The 16,261-nt window shown below is 40.5% G+C and overlaps 1 protein-coding gene across 2 annotated transcripts in view; it reads right to left on the reverse strand.

Moving 5' to 3' along the window:
- loxl2b (lysyl oxidase-like 2b) overlaps positions 1 to 16,261 on the reverse strand; it is a 49,342-nt gene that overhangs the window by 28,446 nt on the left and 4,635 nt on the right. For both annotated transcript variants that reach the window (XM_054774661.1, XM_054774660.1), the window contains exons 2-3: positions 13,689 to 14,045; positions 12,866 to 13,041 (exon numbers count right to left, since the gene is read on the reverse strand). In XM_054774661.1, the coding sequence (XP_054630636.1) occupies positions 12,866 to 13,041; positions 13,689 to 14,034 (522 nt within the window). In that variant the 5' untranslated portion in view covers positions 14,035 to 14,045. The remainder of the gene's footprint in view (positions 1 to 12,865; positions 13,042 to 13,688; positions 14,046 to 16,261) is intronic.

Consider the following 16,261-nt stretch of genomic DNA (forward strand, 5'->3'; position numbering starts at 1 on the left):
ACAAAATTAGGGCTATCAAATCATTACAATTTTAAATCAGATTAATCACAGTTTTCAAATTAATTAATCATGATTAATCACCAGATCGGGTGCAGCCAGCCACACACTGGGACCGAACCCAGAACTTTTGGAATGAGTCAAGATTGCTAAGCGCAGAGCTAAAAGTCCAGACAGTCAATGTGACAATAAGCTCGGGTCTTTAGGCTTCGAGAGTGAGGTTTACTCACGTTCTAACTACAGGAGGATAACACTCCTCAGCCTCCCTGGGAAAGTCTATTCCAGAGTGCTAGAGAGAAGTGTACGACCGAAGGGTACGGACCTCAGCTACAGTGGGTGGAATGTTTTCGTCCTGGTTGCCGAAAAACTGGATCAGCCCCTACACCCTTGCAACATTATTGGAGGGTGCATGGGAGTTCCGGGAGTATGGGATTGGTGGCAAGCTACTACATGTCATTCGGTCCTTGTACAACCGGAGCAGAAGTCTTGGTTCGCATTGCCAGCATTAAGTTGAGCTAGTTCCCATTGAACGTCGGCTTCCACCAATGTCACTGATTCTGGTCATTATTTTTGTAGACAGAATTTCTAGGCGCAACCAAGGCATTGAAGGAGTCAGGATTGGGGGCCTTAGAATCTAATTTCTGATATTTGTGGATGATGTGGTCCTAATGCTCTCATCAAGCTGTGACTTCCGGTGTTTACTGGGGCGGTTTGCAGCTGAGTGTGATACTTCTGAAATGAGACTCAGCATCTCCAAATCTGAGACCATGGTTCTCAGCTGGAAAAGGGTGGACTACACCCTTTGGGTTGGGAGTGAGGTCTCGCCCCAGGGGGAGGAGTTCAAGTATCTTGATGTCTTGTTGACGACTGAAAGAAAGTTGGCGCGTGAGATCGACAGGCGAATTGTGGCAGCGTCTGCAATAATGGGGTTGCTGTATCGGACCGTTGTGATGAAGACAGAGCTGAGCCGGAAGGCTAACGTCTCGATTTTCCGGTCGATCTACGTTACTCCCCTCCCCTCTGACCATAAGCTTTGGACCTGACCAAAAGAACGATATCAAAGATACAAGCGACCGAAACAAGTTTCCTCCATAGGGTGGCTGGACTCACTCTAAGAGATAGGGTGAAAAGCTCGGTCATCTGGGAGATGACACTTCTTCAATGACGAACACATGCTATTTTTATTGGTTTCATGGGTCAAAGCTATTATGAACGTGTCTTCTCGAATTGAACTCACTGAGAAATGTACAGTAATTGCACAGCTCTTCATTTTATCACAATTTTTCAAAAATAAATTAATAAATTAAGATTTGCGGTTGAATATATTATTAGTCAAAAACTATGCATACAGTGGTGTGAGGAAATGTTGGCCCCCTTCCTGATTTCTTATTTTTTGCATGTTTGTCACACTTAAATGTCTCAGATCATCAAACAAACTGAAAAATTAGTCAATGGCAACACAACTGAACACAAAATGCAGTTTTTATATGAAAATTTGTATTATTAAGCGAGAAAAAAAAATCCAAACCTACATGGTCCTTTGTGAAAAAGTACAGTAATTGCCCCCCTGTTGTCCCCCACCAGAAAGAAATTAATTGAGATCTATCAGTCTGGAAAAGGTTTTTCTCACACCACTGTATTCTGTAAATGTTACATATTTTTTGCCTAAATTAAGCATTTTCAAGCATAAAAATGTCTAACTGAGCTAAAATAAAAATATAAGGCATACAGAAGACAAATTCAAAGACATTGTGATTGTAGTATTTAACGCTGGTCACTAGGTGCCAGTAATAAAAAACAGGCTTTTATTGCAGGTTTGGACAGACACAATATTCCCTAACACGGGCCCACGCCAAGCTAAAACTTAACTTTGAACCCCCGACGTCACTTTCTGTCCAACCCCCCCACTCAGCTCCCTTAACACCAGAACACATTTACAGCAACACACATGAGCACAAGTCTTATTTATGTCTTAAATACCTTATTTTCTCTTATTGTGTCTACTATATTGGGTAGTAAAATTATAAAAGTCACTATAGGAGTGTGTATAGGGTTCAATAATGTTAAAAAACTGTATTTTGAAGGTCATAAACAGGTTTTCTCTGTTCTAACCATGAAAATATTCAATTTCTAAATAAGGAATATGACTTTGCGGAAATTCGCTCATCATGGTTGGGTCTGCAAACAATTAACCACCTGAAATAAGGGGTTACTGTAATAAGATATATTAGTAGGTATTACACGAGTAAAGTTTAATATCCAAGTATCCAAATTGACAGTGGCGGGGAAAAGGGAGAGAAAGTTAACTCGAACATCACCACACTTGACCGCCGGAACAACATGCTTTTATTGCAAGCATGAGTGATCTCACAAGAGACACAATAATCCCTGACACGGGCTACTGTTACGACCATAACCTATGACAAGATAAAACTCAACTCTGAAGCCCAGACACCATCCCTTACTCAGCTCCCCTCGCACCTGAACACATTTACAGCAACACACACAAACGCAAGTCTTGTTTGCGCCTTAAATAGCTTCTTTTCTCTTATTATGTCTACTGTATCGGGTAATACGAGCATAAAGGTGGCTACAGTGGTGTTATTTAATTTAATGTCTAGAGGACTCTAATCATGTTTAAAAATGTATGTAGAATGTCATATACAGGTTTTCTACTATGAAAATATTTCATTTCTAAATAAGACATCCTACTTGGCAGAAATTAACTTATCACGGTCGGGTTGGTAATTGGAAATTAACTGCAATAAACAAGGGACACTGTCCCTCATAATTGTTACATTTGTCACTTGAGCATTATTAGTCAGTTTACATGGATTCAATACTTCCATTTTGAACAGATCAGTTGTATGTTTGTTCATACGTATCAGGATTGAATATACATTATCTTACACATTATATGCCACTGCAACACAGCAGTACAATGTCTTGACTATACTGTAAAGTCTTCCACAGTTTGCCTGTACTGCGCTTTCAGTACAAAACATACCTCTTCTGCAGTAGAGTAACATTTGCCAGCAAAAACACAGTGCATGCAGCTTAAGAACACATGTTTCTAATAGAGGCCTTCAACAACTCTCTCAAGCAGCAGAAATCACCTCACATGCAGAACATGCCATGTCACTGAATGCTATTTAAGGGAAAACCTCCAACAGGCGTCCCAAATATGTACTTCGGTCTGTATTGTAATTATGTCCATCTTTGTTCATACAGATTTTTAACTTTCTTGACGGAGATTATAAGATTAAAAGACCCGGGTTTAGTCTGTATTTATCTAACATTTTCTATGGGAGTCCTTCTCAAACAGTGGGGTGGGCCCCCCCTTGGGGGAGCACGATGAACTGTCAGGGAGGCGTGAGAGGCAGGGAGGACTTTCCTGCCAACATGTATGAATTTGTCGTACTCAGCATGCAATTTGACTCTTGAATACGTTTGCATGCTTCACTGCTCTCCATTTTGTTGCATTCCGCTGCATGTTTCAGTTTCGAGTTCAGTCTGTACCGTACGGATAAATAAATAGATATTATCAGTTCTGGGGGGGGGGCGCGGAAACATGTCTGTCCCCCAGTGGGGGCATGACAGAAAATAATTGAGAACCACTGTTCTAAGGTAACACTGACACATGAACTGCTGGGTCCCAGTGTGATGTCTGCCCTTTTAAATGTATTAAAAAGCACATCAAAAAGTGAAAACAGATGTTTCCCAAAACTATGACTGTGACCTAGAAGACAGAAAGAATGACTAAGTGGAAATGTGTCTATAAAGCTAAGACAACATATAAACAGAGCTGGCAGTACTATGGTAAACCTTGTTGTCAGGCTTGCCATGTGTTGTTATGACATGTTACAATATTTATCGTGTTTTTGGAAATACCTGTCCTTGTAGTGCATAAACCCTGTTACCTCCACCAAGCCCAAATAGTGTGAGGTGTATCTTTTGATTGCCGCTTGTTATTATTGCACAAAACTTTGTAGAGTGATGGGCCTAAGAAGAGCCCATCCAATTTGGTGAAGAGCCCGATAAAGCAGGGGTGTCCAAACTTTTTCCAGCGAGGGCCGCATACTGAAAAATCAAATCTGTGTGAGGTCATTTGTCCATGCTCATCCCATCCTAAGCTTTAGTTGCAAAGTTGCATCCCCAGAATATACACTATAGCCGGACTAAAAATTGTATGCCTGGGGAGAAAAGTTGTAGTAATTTTAAGATAATAACACAATGGTTAAGCAGTTGTCAATCGCATATGACAAAGCAGAGCTGAGCTGACAAAAAGCTGACAAAGTAATTTATGTCTCAACCAGGACATGTGAAAATGGAAGATTTGAATTTCCGTCTGCAGGAGGGGAAAATGACCTAAGATAGGAAAATGTGACTTCTATACTCAGCATGAGGTGACTCCATATAATCCACTTATGAGTGTGTGTGTGTGTGTGTGTGTGTGTGTGTGCGTGTGGGAGAGACGAGGGAGAAGATGAGAAAAGCTGCTGTGATAGAAAATAAAAGACTCAAATGCAATGATCCTGTGAATCCCCGAACTTAAGCACATTGGGCCTCATTCACAAAACGTTCTTACGCACAAATGTGTTCTTAAAGCCTTCTTACGAAGATTTTTGGCATCCATGAAACGTGTTCTCAACTCACAGTTCTTAGATCTAAGAACAAATTCTACGAACGCTCAGGAGGACTCTTACGCACAAGCAAAGCTTGCACTTTCAATGCGCAATCGCCCTCATGATGGATTTTGCAACCTGATCCCAAAAAATGTAGTGCAAATAAAATATCCCAACAATTATTTATCATCAAAACAACTAAAATATACTCCATGGATAAATATATATTCAAATCCCAATTCATCAAAAAAAAAGTACCTGGCTGGACGTGCGCTGCGCAGAGAGAGAATGTAAAGGGACCATTAGATTTATTTGCTGAAAGCCACGAATATTTGATGTCCGGCTTCAGGCTTCAGGCTTCCCTCTCTGTTCTTGCAGGTGTGCAGGATCATCAGAATAACATCGCAATGAAACGTGGTGTGTCCATTGCGCACGTAGCACCCCCAGATAACGACATGCGCCCCCAGCCACGTCTTGAGCCAGAGCACGGGGCTGCTGTATTAATTAGGCAGCGTCTAATCAAATGTAACCACAGAAAAAATAAATTGTCACACACAAACTATGTATTTTGACTTTATTTTTCCATCATGATTGTGTAAATATTTTCTAGAGTTTCCCAAATGGTTTGGTTTCTGATTGATGGCCCGCCTCCCGTTTCCTCCAGATCCCTCCGGTGCAGTCTAATCTTTTTTTTTAGTCTATTTTAAGTCAAAACACTTTTTTTTAACCTCTGCGGTGGTGCGTTTCTCCGTGGAAACGGCATTTATGTTTCCTGCAATGGTGCTCCATGCCACCTCTTTTTGGATGGCTTGATGACCGGTGGATACACTTGAAAATAAGGTGGTCTTGTGTTCGGTCACTCCTTGTAAAAGCACCTCTATTTCAGTAGAATTTAAGTTTTTCTTTTGTTTGTTGTCCAGCTGCTCCTCAGTCTTGCCCTTGCGCGTTGCCATCTCCGCCTCCAGTTGCCTGTTGCGCACGGCACATTTTTTACCTTATATAGGAAATAATAGGCGGTGACCTATGCAAATTAGGCCCTTACATGCACGGGCATCGCAGTTGGCATTCATCAACCTAAGAACACCGGTGCGAACGATTATCCCTACTTAAGAACGTGTCGTGAATGTGGCGCAGTTTCTAACTCGCGCCTTCTTAAGTACACTTCTTAAGAAGACTTTTAAGAAGATGTTCGTGAATGAGGCCCATTGTCCTGTTCATGTTCCATACCTAAAAAAGTTTTTGTCAGAACCTGAACAGAAAGCAAATGGGCATCATGGGTGTTATCATCAACATGCCGCACACATAGACTACTACTGTATTTGGTGTCAAATTTGGTGTCAAATGCTGATACTATGTGGGAATGCATAAAGGTAAGATGACTTATTGAGACTTATTGTGCACATTTGTATCAAGTTAATTCATGCTAGCGCACTGCCTTTTACCACACACGCCAAACAGTGATGTAATAATCTTTCTGGAAAAACTTGGCTGGAACTTGAACTGGTGGATGGTGGGTCGGCATTCATTTTGTGCTTTTAATTTGATGTTATTCATGTCTTAGTTTTACACAATACATAATAAATAAGATAAATTAGATCGCTATAATGAACGAAATCTGCCAAGCTAAGTAGTTCTAAGCTTATGAATAGGTTTGAAACTGAGTGGGGAAGAAGGACAAAGAAGCCAAAAATGTACCACTTCCACACAAAATGGGAGGAGCAAGCTAAGGTCATGTTATGTTAAGAAATGTCTCATCAGTGTAACATTACTGACGCCTAGGGAACAGAATACTACATATAACTTGTCCTCCAATATTTTTTTTTACTAATAATAGGCCATAATCAACTATGAAACAGCAATCATTAATTAATTAATACATTTTTGAAAAACCGTGATGTTGCGAAGGACGACTGTAATATATTTTATAAAAACCTTGGTAGAGTGAAGCCAGAAAACTTGAACTGCAAAGTGGCGAGGGACAACTGCACTGGAAAGATGCAACACTAGTACTATAGGCGGTCCTCGTGTTACGACGTTTTACACTCCCATACGTTATTAAAACTTTACAAAAAGAAAAAGAGAAGTAGTTACATGCGCGAGACGGAAGAATACATAATCGTGTGTCGCTGCACTCAGGAAAGCAAATGTCATTTTTGTTCTTTTTAGTTCATTTTTTTGTTTTTCATTATGTGTCCCCCGCGTAAAACAGATCAAAGGAAAGTGAAGTGAAATTAGACATCGCAAATGCTCAGAAAGTGGAGAAACACCGACCAACACTGGCGGCACGCTTGGTCTAAGCTGTTCGACTGTCACAACCATCATCAAGGATAATGAACCATTAACATGTGAAAGGATGAAGAATGCTTTTTGAGACTTCCTTCTCCCAATAAGCCTGTCTCTCCCTCCCTTGCAACGCCCTTTCTAGTGTGCAAAGTAACCACATGTATAAAAAGTAAGGAATTGTTTGCTTATTTATTTAACGCTTGTATTTAATATTTTATTACTGTATTTTATGCATTTATCACGTATGTACAGTGTAAATGACGTAGGTGTTAATTCAGGTAAAAGTTCCGACTTACACTAAAAGTCCGCCGTAGGAACAGACCTGGTACGTAGACCGAGGACCTCCTGTACTTTATATTCACAGGATGTACTTCAACATAGCAAATCACTCACAGTACAAGTATAACCTCAATATTCTGTCAAAGTGCCATCAAAGCACCAATAAAACCATCAATGGGTATAGGGCTTTTTTGCCAGTCAACACATGGTTGGCATTTCCGTTACAGTGAGGATCACGATGAGAGAAATAAACAATGGAATTTGTAGATGTTGAAGATGGCTAGAAATAGAATGGAATGTATGCACATGAACACAGCTCAGACCTCAAAGTTTTTGATGGCCAATTCTGCATCAAGAGAAATGCTGATGCAATATAAATACAGACATAGCTAAATATTCAGGAGAAGCAGGAGTGAATACTGGGTGAACACTGGGCGCCAATGCACCAAACTCAAGATACAACATCTCCTTTTAATGGTGATGCTCTTACGCAGAAGACTGACCACAGATGTCAAAGGTCATCAACACATACATGTAAGAGTTCATGTTTCACCTCCCCCTTAGTTCACTCTCTGGGTATTTCCTTTGGGGTTGACTGGTCAGCTGAATGAGGTTACCAACACGTAGGGAAGACGGTGCATACAGAGCATACGAATCATCCAGTGGCACAAAACCTCTAACTATATGTCATCCTTGCAGTCGTTCCACACCAGGGTGTGTCTGGGTGTGTCACCAGGATACCATTTCCAGATGATAAGGCCATGCTATGAGGCACTGGCATCCACGTGTTTTATAATGGAAAACCTCTTGGGAAGCAATCATCTTGATAGAATCAACCTTTGTACCTCTGTTAGAGGCATTTACTCCTACACTGCAGTGGGCAAAACGTCCAGCTGCAGCAAATCCGGTAGTCACGAAGGAACAAAAGTTCAAATGCTATAGTTGCCTTTAAAGTAAGAAGCCTGGGATTGGGTCCTGGCTCAGTTAGCTCAGCCCTGCAGTGTTCTCATAACATCGGAATGTGGCTTCATGAGGCCTGCACAGTGAACAAAGAGATAACACTCTGAGATTGGGGGTAATTAGTTTCATGCCTATTGGCCAGCCCAGAAATCAACAGGGTCTTAGGACATCCAGCCAGACAACTCTGGCAGTTACAAGTACAGCACCCAACAATTTACAGTTAAACATCACTTTCACTGACACGCTCACGCTGCAGGCTATGTGGAAAGGACTGTTATTAATTCAGACAGCCAAAGTGTGCTGTTGGTCCCAAGAGAGCAGAACATTCTGAAGCCAAAAAATGATGACCGCTGCTTGGATTTTGCACTTTCGGATCAGTTCACTCATTTAAAAGAGAGTTCTATCCTGGTCTGCTCGATTGTAAAAAATGGTCTCATATTTCCTCCTCAAACGCCAAAAAACAGCCAAAATTATTCACGAATTCTAATCTCAAATTTCAACCAAAGTAATCATGTCAGTTGGCCACCCACTCCTGAGTGTTCTTCTCAATGTTTCACACTAAAATTTCACACCGACAAATATCCTACTCCAAGTACCAATGCTAGGCCTTCATCTTTAAAGCACATATCATTAACTGTCACCTCTTCTTGTGTATGTGATGAAGACGCTCGCATCTTCTTCCGCTGTAGAACGCCGTGGCCACCTTGTTTTCGTATGTGTTCCACAGCGGAAGAAGATGCGAGCATCACATCCACAAGAATGGAGAGGCGACAGGGCGCAGGGATACCGCAGGAGACAATGCAGAGCCATTTGTGAGGTCTGAGGCATTTTTATGACGCAAATGTATTACTCTTTTGAACGCATATTGTTTTGTATCCTCTGATTTCAATGTGAATACTTTTCAATTTCCTTAGTCATCCAAGAAGGCAGCCCTATTGTCTTTGTGTTTTATGCAAAACATATTATTCACACACATCAGCTTTGAAGTTGAAAAAACGATCAATATTTTTGCCTCTTTTATCATACTTTGCAGACCAAACCACGAACTGTTTGTGTTTGGTTCTCCTCATTTCTTTACTCATTTCCTTAATCATTTGGTCTGTCTAGGCAGTGGTCACCAACCTTTTGGAGCCCAAGATCTCTGTTCTCGACCGTGAACCTGCGCAAGAAAAAAAATGTTCCCTAATATTCGCGCCATCGACCGGCAAAGTCCCAAAGATCGACTAGTAGCTCACAATCGACAGGTTGGTGACCCCTGGCAGTGACGAGCACCATCCAGCTAATGCACGCCCATAACACCTTCAGGATGTATTTTCGATTCCGATTAGCAAGAATAATGATGTCACACTTACATTAGACATTACACAGGCTGTAGAAAGTCATGGAGTACAATACATGTTTCTGCAATGCTACAGTATATTATTGGCAACATGCTGACAAATACAGATCACACACCGCCATGATCCAACTAATTGCACTCACTGGGTGCATTCAGACAGTAAGCAGCTCTTGCGCAGTAAGCCAAATTCATCAATTTTTACTTGCAGAAATGTTAAAAACGATTGCAATCCTACAGAAAAGAATTATGATTGTACTGTCTCTGTTATTGTACTGTACTGTATCGCAAAGCATCCTACCTGTTGCTGACTTAGTGTTTGTGCACTGTTTATTGAGTGTGACTGCTAAATAACCGGCCGTGGTGTTGTGAATGCCATCAATATGATAAAGAAGATGAGAAATATTATTGAGTTAAAGAAATAACTCATCACAAAGTACAAAGATGGCACGCTCTCTACTCCTCCCTCTCTGCTGTTGTTGCCAGCAAGAGTCTTCAGTGAAGGTAAAAATTATGTTAAATGTTGATGTAGCCATTTCATTCCTCATTTATAATTATTTTGCATTGTTTTCTGCATGTAAACCTAAAATTATTCTCTATAAAATGTAGTTTTTCTTGATATTTTTGGGTGTCTGGAACAGATTAATCTGACTGAAATGATTTCCTATGGTGAAATTGCTCCGCTTTTTGTACACTTCAGTTTTCGTCAAAACTTTAGACCGAATTAATAACAAAAACTGAGGTACCACCGTATCGTGAGAGCTCAGCAAATACTTGATGATATTATCCATGATACCGACCTAAGATAACCGAACCACCTTCCAGTCATTTTTGGTGATGAATAAGTGATGAGTTTTTAAGTGTTTTTGTTTACGGTAAGTTAGTCTCAGGTGCTGCTTCGACATGTTTAGCTCGGGATGTGGCGGGTTAGTGCAGTACAGTACAGGCCAAAAGTTTGGACACACCTTCTCATTTAATTTTCTTTATTTTTCCTTATTTTCATGACTATTTACATTGTAGATTCTCAAAACTATCAATGAACACCTGTGGAATTATTTACTTAACAAAAAAGTCTGAAATAACTCTAAATACGTCTTATATTTTAGACATATATTTTATGTCTTTATTTTTTTTTGATAGCGCTGCAAACTCTTGGAGTTCTCTCAATGAGCTTCATGAGGTAGTCACCTGAAATGGTTTTCACTTCACAAGTGTGCCTTGTCAGGGTTACTTAGTGGAATTTCTTGCCTTATTAATGGGGTTGGGACAGTGGGGTTGTGTTGTGTGTGTCCAAACTTTTGGCCTGTACTGTATATGCAAGGAGATGCCGCCAGTCCGCTGGGGAAATGTTTCCCCACACAAACATTCCTTCTCTCCTCACAATGACAGCATTTCATCACATTACTGTACAGTCGTCCCTCGTTAAATCGTGAACATTGTTCACTCACTTAATTAATAAATAATTGCTGTTTCGTAGTTGACTACAGCCTATTATTAGTAAAAAAAATATTCCTATTTAAACAAACTGTACGTATTTTTTTCATAAAGTAAGCATTTTCAAGCATAAAAATAGCTAAATGATTCTGATTAACGTCGTCATTAATCGGGCTTAAAGATGAGTACCGTATTTTCACGATCATAAGGCGCACGTAAAAGTCTTAGATTTTGTCCAAAATGGACGGGGCGCCTTACAATGTGGCGCGCCTTATGTGTGCACTGAGTTCCAAAATCTGTAAATGTTGTTGTGTGACCTTGATGAGCGCTCCGCTCGACTGATTGGGAGCATTTCCTGGTGACACACTGCTTGTATAGAGGAAAGGCAGACGTGACTGAGGACAGCATGCGGACGTGAAAGAGGACGCTAAAGGCAGGCCCCCAGCAGTTATATAGGTATATTTTATGAAACGGCGCCATCTATCCAGCCGGGCAAGGACTACCGTGGCGCAGCAACTTCTGGCGGATTACAAGGAAAAGCTGACCATCTTCTTCTTCTATCTTAGCGTGCATGCATGCTAGCGTATTATAGCGTCGCTAGGAGCACTTCCTGTTCCCCAGCGTGCATTGCGGTACTGTTTTGGTGCAAATGCTCTTAAAGTTACATGGTTGAGCTACATAGTTGTTAGTTATTGTTCTGCGCAAATAGTGGTAGTGTCTTGTCTGTTTTTTTTCTATCTGCTGCATTGCTGTGTGATGTTTTTAGTTGTGCACCATAACTGAGACTGTTGTGTTGAGTGATGACCTTCCTCAATTTTCATTGGGTTTGATAAGCTGTATGAGCGCTATGTTCTTAATCTGCCCAAAGAAATAAAGCACTATCGCTTCCTCACTGACTCTCGAGCACCCGTCTGTTTGACCATGCCTGCGCCCATTAATCTGGTGTGCCTTATACACTATATGTGTTAAATACAGAAATAGCATCTGTAACTGAGACTGCGCCTTTTAATACAGTGCGCCTTATGGTCGAGAAAATCCGACTCACCCACGTGAGCCATGCCGCCACAAGGTGTTATCAAGCCCCATCTTCTCAGCACCAGTGGATAGGTTTTGCTTCTTAAGGACAAGTTGTTTTGTTTGTGTTCATTTATGTTTATACTGTGTTGTGGATTTATAGAAAGAGGTTGTCTGTACAATTTAGTCTATGTGTGGGCCCCCTCCAGGTGTGACCAGAGGACTGAAATATGAGAAAATGTTCATGCCTGTCTGAGAAAAGTGTATAAAGTGTATGGTGAGAGGTTTTACAGCCTTAAAACATATATAAACAACAATAAACATATATAATTATATATATATTGCGGGCTCTTTTGGGAACCTATCCCCCACGATAAACGAGGGAACTCTGTATTGTGCTTTGACTTATCAGCCTGAGTTAAATGTCCAAGTTCCTGACACATTTTTCAAAACCGAGGATCAAACTTTACAAGTTTAGCCAGCCTGGCAGCCATCTTTTATTGGCCCGCGACATATTGTAGAAATAAAATTGAGCAAAAAAAACAACAGCAAAACTTAGACAAATATAGCAAAAAGGCCCAATTTAAAGAGAAAAAGCTGAAATGTTGCTACTAAAAACACATATTTTTGTATTTGGTAATGGTAATAGTTTAGTTATGAACATGCATGTATGTTACATGTCCAAAAAGAAGTAGGAAGAAGCAAAGGTTATTTAATGATACCCCCTTTCTGTTTCACATCAATTGCAAATACATTTGCTCACTTCCTCTATGTTGGTTTAATATATATAAATATATAAATAAATATATATACGTATATACAGTATACAGTATATGCATACAAATATATATACAAATATATTTTGAGTAATAGATATATAAGTGGCGCTCGGTAACAAAAGTTTTGAACCTTGGTTTAAATAATAATGATGCTGTACCTCCACATGGTTGGGCAGTGTGTTGACAAATTTAAATCCAGGGATCCTCTTGTCGCTGCACATCACACCTACATCTTCACTGTGTTTGCAGTCAGACACACCAATCCCATTGGAGGGACACAGTGACAAAGTCTTTTCTTTACCAGTGCAGTGGAGATTGTCAAACCAGATGGGTCCTGTTGGTAACAAAAGACAAGATTAAACAGTGCCATAATTGGGGGGGGCTGTAGTTGTCGAATAAACAGAGGGGAAAACTAATCGAGGTACAGTAGATACTTGCTTTTTGAGGGCGTTCTGTTCCATGTCTACCAGCGAATGGCGAAAATCCACGAGTAATCGAAATGAAAATGTATATTTTTAACACACGGCTCGCTCCAACGCCAACCCTCCTGCTGTCCTCCAATTTTATAACAACATTTGCAACAAAAAGGACTCTTGTAATTATTAGATTAGATTCAGCGACACAGCAAAAATGAAAAAATCTGCAGTAATTTTACAAGAATAAAGTAAAATATTAAGAGAAAAAAAGATGTAATCTAAAAAAATGTATTTAATTGTATGATTTATTTATGAGTTAGAATTGTATTCATTTTGTCATTTTAGTAGCATAAGTTTGAAAAATTTAAGAAAGAGCTTATTTTTAAAGTGGTATGAGAAACAAAGAAAACATCAAATAAAGTTGTCATTTTTAGAAAAATTAGGTTGCGGAAAAAGTTATAACGTTATTTCTCTAATATATCACCCAGTGAGCTTTGCTTTCGAAGTTCTTTTTTTTAAAACATTCCACTAAAATCCTGACAATATCTCCATTCAAATCAAATACCTTCTCCTTTCCCATATTTCGACGATGGGGACCACGATACGGCTTCCACGTATCCCAGCTCCCGACACACCACCTGCGCAGCGTGGATCGTGAAGTCGTCATCGCAGACAGTTCCCCACTGGCCGTTGTAGAAAACCTCGACACGGCCCTCGTTGTGCTTCCTCTTTTCTCCAGCCAGTCGGAGCTGAATTCTGGGAGTGTCAGGTGCCAGCTGGGGAGCGGAGTACTGCTCCTCCTCTTGTGGCTCTGGATAGCCTGGTGGGTAGCCGAGGTGCTCGTACTGGGCAAGAACTATCTTTAATAGCACTAATAGACTGCAGCAGGACAGGTACTGAATGGCCAGCATTTTGGTCAGACCTGAAAGGGATGAGAACTGCATTAATTTGATATTTGCAGAGCACAGTAGTTTCATTAATTCATAATGAATTGCTTGAAATTAGTATTTCATCCCCTACCAACCAGTTCTGACCTCCACGGTGCCCATGCAACACCTTACATACATATGCCTTCACAAATAGGCTTGCTCAGGAAGACACACTGTTGGCTCGATAACAGGCTCACAATGGCAAATGTTCAGGCCCTTCTGAAGAACATTTGGCTTTGGGCATGTACCATGGTACCATGGTACATTCTATAGAATCTCAGATGACAACCTCCTGCCCTAAGATTGAACACTGAGAAAACGTTGTAGATGGGCCTAAGCTAGAACACTGTAAATGGGTGTTCCAGCACGACAACGACTCAAAACACAAGGCTAGGGCACTGTGTCAAGAATGCATCCATCCATTTTCTATGCCGCCTATCCTTTCTGGGGTCGCAGGTATGCTGGAGCCTATCCCAGCTGACTTCAGGCGAGAGGCGGGGTACACCCTGAACTGGTCGCCAGTCAATCGGAGGGCACATATAGACAAACAACCATTCACACTCACATTCATACATATGGACAATTTAGAGTCGCCAATTAACCTAACATGCATGTTTTTGGAATGTGGGAGGAAAACGGAGTACCCGGAGAAAACCCACGAACATGCAAACTCCACACAGAGAAGCCCAATGGAGATTCGAACCCAGATCTTCTCGATCTCCTGACTGTGTGGCCAACATGTCAAGAATGTGTCAAGAATCCAACAATAGTTTATCCACTGTTCAATATTACTACACCTCTCGATTTAGTCTAATAACTCAGCCTAATAGCTTCTCATAGAAGGCCTTTTTGACACACACACTCACATAGCACAATCAGAGTTGAGCACCACTTACTGATTGAAAAAAATTGAAAAATATTGGAAAAAACAATAAAGATGCATTGTTCTCACTCTCTCACACAAACCTTCACTTTCTAGAGGGGCGTGGCAACTACTATAAAGACGCTGTTGATGTTAAAGTCCAGCCTGTAACCACATATAATGCTCTTACCTTCAGAATTTTAACATTTTTAAATTGTGTCATCATTGGATACTTCTCCGATAGCAACGCGGTCCAAAGAACCAGGACGAAAGGCTAAAGAGAAGCAATAACCTTTATACCACAAGTAATGTTTTGCTCATTTTTTCTGGGTTAATTTGTTGATATATTTGTTCATATAAAGCTATGATAAAATTGATGGACTTTTCATGTCTTTTTCAGGTGTATTCTTAAAATGTGCGTTGCATGCATTGTTCATAAAAGAACATCTGTCCCTTGGGGTCATTGTTGTTTTCCACCACACACCACAAAATGTAACTTTAAGGATTTGTATCTATTTTTTTTAAAGACTTTTTAAAGTCTTCAACAATTGTCATGTGACAGGGAGCAGGTGGCAGAACAGCAGTTAGCGCCATGGAAGAAGTGAAACGAGACAAAAGCTAAATGAAAAGAAATCAAGAAACATCTTTGGAAATGTAGAGTAGGTTCCACAAGTCATTTTAGTTAGACAGGTCTCAGAACCTCAAACCACTTACAAAGTCACGACCATCGACAAACCCGGAGGGTTAAGGATAAAGATTATTGAATGTTAATGAATACTAGCGGGGTCGTGCATCCCGTGCGCTGTTACAAGGACATCTGGAAGGAGAAGAGGAGGTTATCCTTCCCCACTAGCCTGGGACAATATTTTAAGAAATCAATATTAAGAACCAAACACAAACAGTTAGTTGGTTTGGCAACATAACAAAAATGAGACATAAATGTCCACCACTGTTTGCCAAAGTTAAAGCTGTGTGTGAATATCTTGTTTTGCCTAAAATACAAAGATAACTGGTCCGCTTTCATGGATGACTAAGGAAATTAACAAATATTCACATTTCATTTTTCATTCAAAATACGATTAATCGACGACCAAAATAGTTGATTAGTTGGAGAATCGACTCATTGGTTAATTGTTGCAGCTCTGACGTTATCGATCCCCCCGTACGCTCATGAATGTTAGTCAGTGAGCATCACTGATGGCAGATTCAAGGCAGTGGAGCGAAGTCATCCTGGCTGGTGAGGCTCGCTGGGGGACCGGGTGAGCAGCAATATAGAAAATGGATGGTAAAATTGTCTAGTTTGTCTATTTCCCCCCCTAATCCTATGGTAAACTGAACTCCACACAA

This window comes from Dunckerocampus dactyliophorus, chromosome 4 (genome assembly GCF_027744805.1).
Source record: "Dunckerocampus dactyliophorus isolate RoL2022-P2 chromosome 4, RoL_Ddac_1.1, whole genome shotgun sequence".
Taxonomy (NCBI): Eukaryota; Metazoa; Chordata; class Actinopteri; order Syngnathiformes; family Syngnathidae; genus Dunckerocampus; species Dunckerocampus dactyliophorus.